Source organism: Pogona vitticeps, chromosome 3, assembly GCF_051106095.1.
Source record: "Pogona vitticeps strain Pit_001003342236 chromosome 3, PviZW2.1, whole genome shotgun sequence".
NCBI classification, from domain to species: Eukaryota; Metazoa; Chordata; class Lepidosauria; order Squamata; family Agamidae; genus Pogona; species Pogona vitticeps.
In genome coordinates this window covers 248,337,795-248,345,563 of record NC_135785.1, presented here as the reverse complement: position 1 = coordinate 248,345,563, position 7,769 = coordinate 248,337,795, and the positions used below count along the sequence as shown (strand labels likewise).

Below are 7,769 nucleotides of genomic sequence, written 5' to 3'. Positions count from 1 at the left end.
TAGCTCAGTGGTTTTGCTATGAGCCAGATGTTGAGAGTTCAGTTCCTCACTGTGCCTCCTATGAGTAGAGCCAGCTTGTGTAGTCGTGGGCAAGATGTACAGTCTGAGGGCACTCCCAGAAGAAGGGAATGGGAAACCACTTCTGAGTACTCTCTTCCTGAAAAATCCCGAAAACGATTCCCATGATTCAGAATTGACTTGACGACACATGATTATTATTTTGTATGCATTAACTGTTTTGATTTTGTTGTTGTCAAGACACCTGACAAACTTGCTTAAAGGAAAGGAGAGATGCTTTTGTAATAAAGAATGCATAGGCAAATAACTTGATTGATTGCATGTTGCTTTATTATTAATTGCTTTGTTATTGAAAAGCACTTTTTTCCTTTCTAAAATAAACGTGACTTGTGCAAAATATGTAAACATTCCATGTCGTTCAGATGCTTAAGAAGATTCTACGAGAGTTTCATTTTCTTTTTCCTGGAGAAAAGAAAAAAAATACTGTTCAAGTGTCAAGAATGAGCGTGCAAGCAGGACGATTGTATATCAAGCATCTTTAAATGAGATTTGTTCGGGAAGACATTTCACTTTGCCATTACCAGAGAGTTGTCTTGTGGTATCTTGGCATTGAACATATTTCTTATGGCCTATGAACTCAGAAAGAGGGCTGATGGGCCAGACCAAGGTCCCATATTCTGTCCTCACAGTGACCACCCATGAATGAATGAATGAATGAATGAATGAATGAATCCATCTGCAGGACATAAGTACAATAGCACCTGTCTTTTCATGTTCCCCAGTAGATGGTGGAAGAGACATGCACACATTTTTCATGGCACTTCCGATCCATGAATGCTTATGCCATAATAAATGTGTTAGTTATCTGACATGATGCAAGAAACACTTTAAGTTACACCATTACTAATCTTCTGCAGCCACAGATGTATTGACTGCTCAGTTATATTTGAAGAGACAGTGTGATTATTTCACACATATTTCCCTTATAGCATGACCCTAAGTTCTGCTACAAAACCTTTGGTATATTTTATATTGGGTTTCAATATAGAGCCGTAGGCCATTTCTGTGTACACTATACAAAAACAACATTTAAAGAGACAAATGCAGAGGGAAGGCTCTTTCTTCAGAAAGGTGATTTTATTTCCCTAAATAGTTTTAATCCTTTTTAAAATAACATGATTATAGCCCTGTGGCCAGTCTTGAAATGGTGGCTGGGTCTCTGATGGTGTGAAAGGAAAATAGACCAAGAGCATGTCTGGATGGGAATTTGTACCCCCTTTTTTGGGGTGCATTGATGGGGCAGATTGTTTCACTCTTTTTTTCCCAGCACCCACATGACAAACACACCAATTTGTCCCCAGGGCGCCCCAACTGGCACCTTTTTGAGCTCTTGTCAAACTCCCCAAAGCCTTCACAACCAGCTGTGCTGATCAGGATTCCTGGGGGGGGGGGGTTTGTAGTCCAAGAACATCTGAAAACCTAAGGCTGAGAACCTCTGAGCTAGAGAGACCCTTATTATTATGAGACACCAGAGTTCAGGAAAGTTAGCTTTTGAGAGCAAAATCCCCAGAATTGCATATCCAATATAGCTTTTCAGCGCTGAGGTTTAAAAAAAAGGGGGGGAGGGAAAGGACATTCCCAAACATTGTGGGAGCATTTCACACTGACATTACCATATAATCTCTGGATTCTTTGCCTATCATCATAAGGTAGTTTGTAGTTATTTGGGTTCCTGTAAGAATAGGAAGGGAACATCAGAGCCCCCTGGACATTTGTATGGCTCAGTCCCAAAGAGTGGCCAAATTCATGTGCAGCAACAAGGAACAGGTTGGTCTCTGAAACACAGGAGAAAAAACAGAAGAGACACAGGTGAGTATAATGCATGTAAGGTACAGTCGTGCCCCGCTTTACGATTACCTCGCATTACGACAAATCCACTTCACGACGACGTTTTTGTGATTGTTTTTGCATTCGCTTTGCGATGATTGGTTCCCTGCTTCGGGAACCGATTCTTCGCAAAATAATGTTTTTTTAACAGTCGATCGGCGGGTTCAAAATGGCCGCTGGGTAATAAACATGGCTCCCCGCTGTGTTTAGGGATGGATTCCTCTCTATATAGGCACCAGAAATGACCACCGTATGGAAGATCTTCGCTGGACGGTGAGTTTTTAACCCATTGGAATGCATTGAAAGGTTTTCAGTGCATTTCAATGGGCTTTTTATTTTCGCTTTCCTATGTTTTTGCTTAACAGCGATTTTCCTGGAACGGATTATCGCCGTTAAGTGAGGCACCACTGTAATCGGGTTTGTGGTACTGCAGACACACTCATTGCTGTTCCATCTGAAATTGAGTTTGTCTTATAGATTATCTTCTGTTTTCATACCCAGTTTGGTCTCTGAAGCAGTCCTGGGGGTGGCCCCTGTTTCTGATGGCTACACTGCACTTTTAACATAACAGGGCCTTTAGTGTGGTAGCCCCCATTGTATGGAATATTATTTCCTCTGATATTAGACCCGCTCTGACCATTGTTGTCTTCAAGCATAGGTTGAAGTTGCAATGATCTCTACAAGGGTTATCATTAGAGATTGGGGTATTCGTATATGAATATCCCCACCTCTAGTTATCATTATTGTTCACTCAACCATATATGAAGGCCGGCCAATGGTAAAAGCAGAAGAGGGGATGATTCGCCTCAAAATGTCAAGTATACAAGTAGCCAGTGCCATATTATTCCTTCTAGATATTGTGATGACAAGGTTTTAAGGGAGATCCTAAGTAAAACTTGTTCCAGGATATGCCATGGAAAGATATTATTTTCCATCAAAAGATACTTTAAATGTACATATTTAACATATGTATTAACGTGCATTTTATTTGTGACATTTTGATACAATTTTGGAAATGAAAATGTGGGAGCCACACACACACAAAAAGGTGAATTCTGAGTTTCATATCAATCTAAGCATGTTCTGGATCGAGAAGGTGAACAATGAAGAAGTACTAGAACACACGAATAAAGATCAGAATACATAAAAGGCAGAAAGCTAACATATGGCAGCTGGAAAACAGAAACGAAAAGTGCGGATTATCATGTTGAAAGCTGTTCGTTCAAGGTAAAAGACATGAAACAAGACAAGTAGGAAGGGGAAAAAAGACATTACGGTTAGAAGAACTTGGGAAACTATTTTGGATGCAACATAACATTCCTGTTTAGGGCTGTGTCAACACAAAGTCAATATGGCTATGATGACATCCAGCCTCAGTTAGGAGAGGAACAACATGAAGAGGTTGACAGCTAATTTTAATATTTCAAGAAGCTTTTATCTAGGAGCACTCTAGGATCAGAAAGGGGCTCATCACAGAGTGGCAGGATGAGCCCCCCACCTCTGGTGTATACCAGAGGCCATCAATGCTCTCATCCCTGAGGTTATTTTTCATAAAATTTATTATTTTATGAATTATGACTTTTTTTGGTTATAGTTAATAACTTGTAAGCTTCTGTGGTTATGTTGTTCACTGAAAGATGGAATAGAAGAAACACAAGCAATAATCTGTCAATCAGATAAAAATGCAACTTAAAGAACGCCTTACCCCGGTTGTATTCTGACCACTGCTCACTCTCGTCAAAATGAGCATCTCCCCCTATGCCTGATCCAGGAAAGTAAGCATGAGCCAAGACTCCTCCTCTACCGTCAAAAGGGGCATAGTCTCCATGTGCTAAAAATGAAAGTAAATGTAAAATGAACAATAACGTTTTTGTTAATACCAAAATACAGTGGTGCCTCGCTAGACAGTTACCCCGCATGACAGTTTTTTCGCTAGCCATTGGCTTTTTGCAATCGCGATAGTGATTCCTATGGGGGAATTTCGCTGGACAATGTTTGGTCCCTGCTTCGCAAACCGATTTTCACTAGATGACGATTTTGACAGCTCCCTCCGTGCTCGCAAACAGGTGTTTTCGGGACCTAAGCTTCGCAAGACAGCGATTTAAACAGCTGATCGGTGTTTCGCAAAGCAGCTTTCCTATGGCCGATCTTCGCTAGACAACGACAATTCTTCCCCATTGGAACACATTAAACAGGTTTTAATGCATTCCAATGGGGAAATGTTTTTCGCTAGACAATGATTTCGCTAAACAGCGATTTCATTGGAACGGAGTATCATAGTCTAGCGAGGCACCACTGTACTGTATTCTGTCATCTGTGTCAGGATTTGCTCAGGACAGTTTGCTGTCTAAGAAGAATCAACAAATGATCTCCCCTTGTTCCATTCATAGTGACCAAAGCCAGCCTCCTTATTTTTTTCAGCACATAGGGTTAAAAAAAATCTCTTCTGTTTGGAAAAGAGTTTTGTTGGATTCAAAGTAGTTTTTTCCCCCTGTGGTTCAGTGCAGAAGAAACATTTTGCCTTCAGGAACTGTATATTTTCAAGCCTTGCATGGTATTTCAGAGAAAGGGTGTGCACATTTTAGGATAAGAGCAACTAAAGTGGGAAATACAGGTACTGTATTCAGTAAAATGTGCAAGTAAATGCACACAGTTGGCAAATGTGTTTAAAATAGACATGAATGCACACGAAGTCTTTTGGCCCAATAGGAAACACGGATGGGAAGAAACTGCACGGATTTGAAGAAATGAAACAAAACAAAGATTGAGAGTTTTTCATATCTTTAAATGAGCAAAAGATCTCAGCTATGCCGTGTGGCTTGTTCCTTGTAGAAAATATATATTCCATAACTGCTTTGGGTTCCACTTTTTGGAGAAAAAGAGGGCATAAATTAAAACCATATTCCGTGGCATGTAAAAATACTCCTTACAACAACAACATAAGCCAGAGATTTTACAGTTCTCTTTAAAAATGAAATTCTATCTCTGTTTATCCATTCATTCATTTTTGGAAATGGCTACATTGTGCCTCTGCTTGGGAAAAACATGTGGTATGGCGTTGTTTTACCCCCAGCCAGCGGAATAATGTGAGAAGACTTACCACCAGAGGCAAACAGGATTTCAATATCAGCAGGCCCTGTTGTTCTCCTGAACTGCAGTGGGGTCACATCGCTCCACACTTTGAATGCCTTTGCTATCACCTCCCGCACTTTGGCTGGATGCATATCAGGGGTGTAGTTGTTAATCCTTTTGGCCACAGGGAGAAAAATAATATTTAGAAAGCAGTACTTTTTGGTGCTTCAAAAACAAGCATAAATGAAGCCGAAATATAACCAACCTGTAAGTAAGGATTGTTTTTCCCCATCTTGATCCTATTGCAGCTTTGTATCCTGGAGCATCTGGGACACCACAGCGAGGTTGGTTCATTACCTCTAGTGTTTCACGATTCATTTTCCCCGTGACGGTCACATGGAAAAACTTCTGCATTTCCCTGAGTCGCTGTTCCAGGCCAAGAGTCGCTGTCTTATGAACGGATGGGAAGAACTTATCGAGATACACCTGGATTGGGGAATTTTAGAAGTCACTTTAGAGCAGAAGTGGACAAGTTTGGTAAGTGCAGGGGTCAAATTTCCTTCCTTAGCTCCCTCTGTGGCTGGTAGGGGAGCTCAGTGAAAAGGAGTAGGCAAAGGTAAAGGTTCCCCTTGACAATTTGTCCAGTCGTGTCTGACTCTAGGGGGCAGGGCTCATCCCTGTCTCCAAGCCGTAGAGCCAGCGTTTGTCCGAAGACAGTTTCCGTGGTCACATGGCCAGCGCGACTAGACACAGAATGCTGTTACCTTCCCACCAAGGTGGTACCTATTTATCTACTTGTATTTTTAGATGCTTTCGAACTGCTAGGTTGGCAGGAGCTGGGACAAGCGACGGGAGCTCACTCCGCTGTGTGGATTCAAGCTGCTGATCTTTTGACCTTGCAGCCCAGAGTCTTTGCGGTTTGACCCGCAGTGCCACCATGTCCCTTGTGAAAAGGAGTACTTGACTGCAAAGCCTAGGTTCAGGAATTCGATTCCGCTCTCTGCTCGCTGCGAGAAGAGCCAGCTTGTGTAGCCGTGGGCAAGCTGCACATTCCCCTTCCAGAAGAAGGGAGCAGCAACCCGCTTCTGAGTACTCCATACGCAGAAATCCCCTGTGAGGATTGCCATAAATCAATTTTAATTAAATCAACCAAAGCTCCCTCTGTGGGATGGACCAGGCCTGAAAATGCTTTAAAAATAAGACCAGAAATGAAAAGGCATTCATTTCTGCTTTTGATTTTTGTATTTTTAGGGCTGATGTGGCACTTCTCCTATCAAGACACTCCTCTCCTGGAATGTTTCGAAACAAACAAATGCACACAAAAACATCCTCTGCTTCGGGACATTGTCAGCAGACCCGAGACACAGTTTTCCCGTCCTTCTTTTTGAATAATTAATGCATTTGTTGGTTTAGGTTGGGTGACACCCTGAAGATCCATGGCCAATGGGTGTCGAGACCAATGGTCTGACTCAAGAGCCAGTATCTTGTTTGTATTTATTGTGTGCATAGCTATGATAACGGAAACAGAAGTTGCTGTTTGGGAAGGGGCTGTCCATGCCACCAGACAGGTGCCCGTCAAGCGACCAGCACTTTGAAAAATAGCTCTTTCTGCTTCTCCATGTTTGGCAAATACTAACATGAGACTGGCCAATACAAGACGTCCTCTAGGACTAGTCCTATTATCAGGAAGAGTGAGGTGGTTGTCGTAGGGGCCAGATGCTGCATCCTGCTAACTTAGCCTGCTTCCTGAGATGTAATGGAGAACATTCTTCCACCACCAGTGATGAAGAAATATTCAACAGAAAGCCCTGATGCCCAATGTGTGCAGAATTGGAGGGTGTACATAATCCTCTTTGCCTTAGATAGCAAAATATCTTGGGTAGCTTTTTATGTTCTGCTCTTGGTCTGCTGGATGCAGAAACCGTCTTGGAACCGAGTGTACATAATCTTGCATGCCACAATGCAAGAAAGGTGGGATGTAGGTCAATATGTAATTCTTCACATGTCATCTACAAAATTTACATTTTACTTACAGAGGTATGAAAGAAAATGAAAATCAAAATGCCCACTACAATTTTGGACCCAACAAATCTAGTTTTCAAATCAGTGTTGTACTTATACATTCCATTCCATTTGCTCTGAGTACAACTCAAATTAAGACAATTCATGGGACATAATGCTGAAAAGCATTGATGATGCTACATACCTCAAGAAACTTCAGGTCTCCAGTACCTGGCTCTTCAAGATTAGAAGGTATAGGGATGGCAAAGCTGTAAGGCAGAAAAAGTGAAGTGAAGATTAGGAGGCAATTCATCATGATGGCCTTTCCTGGATGCTCTGTATTGATGGAGGAAGTCTTTGATCTGTGATGTCTATCAGCCCAAAAGGCTGAACTTATATAGAGCTTTCTAGCTATCTGGTGGTGCCCCCCTCATGACTCAGTTTGTCACATTTACATGTTTGCGGGGTTTTTTAAAAAATGTTTGTGTAATATTTTTAGAATTTGAATTCTGCAATAAGTGAAAATGAAAACATGAAGTCGTGCCAGTTTCACATAGGAAATGGTCTACATCATTGTCCTGTGTCATTTGCTGAATACCACACTATACTGAGAAGCCGACTTCCTTAAATGCGGTTGTGGACCATTCCTTTGTCAGATAGATTAGCTAATATTTCCTTGTTGAGAATGAATGGGTGGGTGGTTTGGTTATCTCTTCTTTATGATCCGATGAGAAAACCACTTAAGCGTCTGGGAAGAATAGGAGAAAGCAAATTTTATCACCCTTGGGGCG

General features: G+C 41.7%; 1 protein-coding gene across 1 annotated transcript; it reads right to left on the bottom strand.

The window, feature by feature from the left end:
- Positions 1-330: 330 nt before the first annotated feature.
- LOC110089077 (macrophage metalloelastase) lies at positions 331-7,551 on the bottom strand. Its single transcript, XM_020811856.3, has 6 exons — positions 7,184-7,551; positions 5,243-5,463; positions 5,006-5,151; positions 3,611-3,736; positions 1,692-1,853; positions 331-480 (listed from the first exon to the last, which is right to left on the bottom strand). Exons 1-6 carry the CDS (start codon positions 7,292-7,294, stop codon positions 467-469), a joined length of 780 nt encoding a protein of 259 aa, XP_020667515.2. The 5' UTR covers positions 7,295-7,551; the 3' UTR covers positions 331-466.
- Positions 7,552-7,769: the final 218 nt, after the last annotated feature.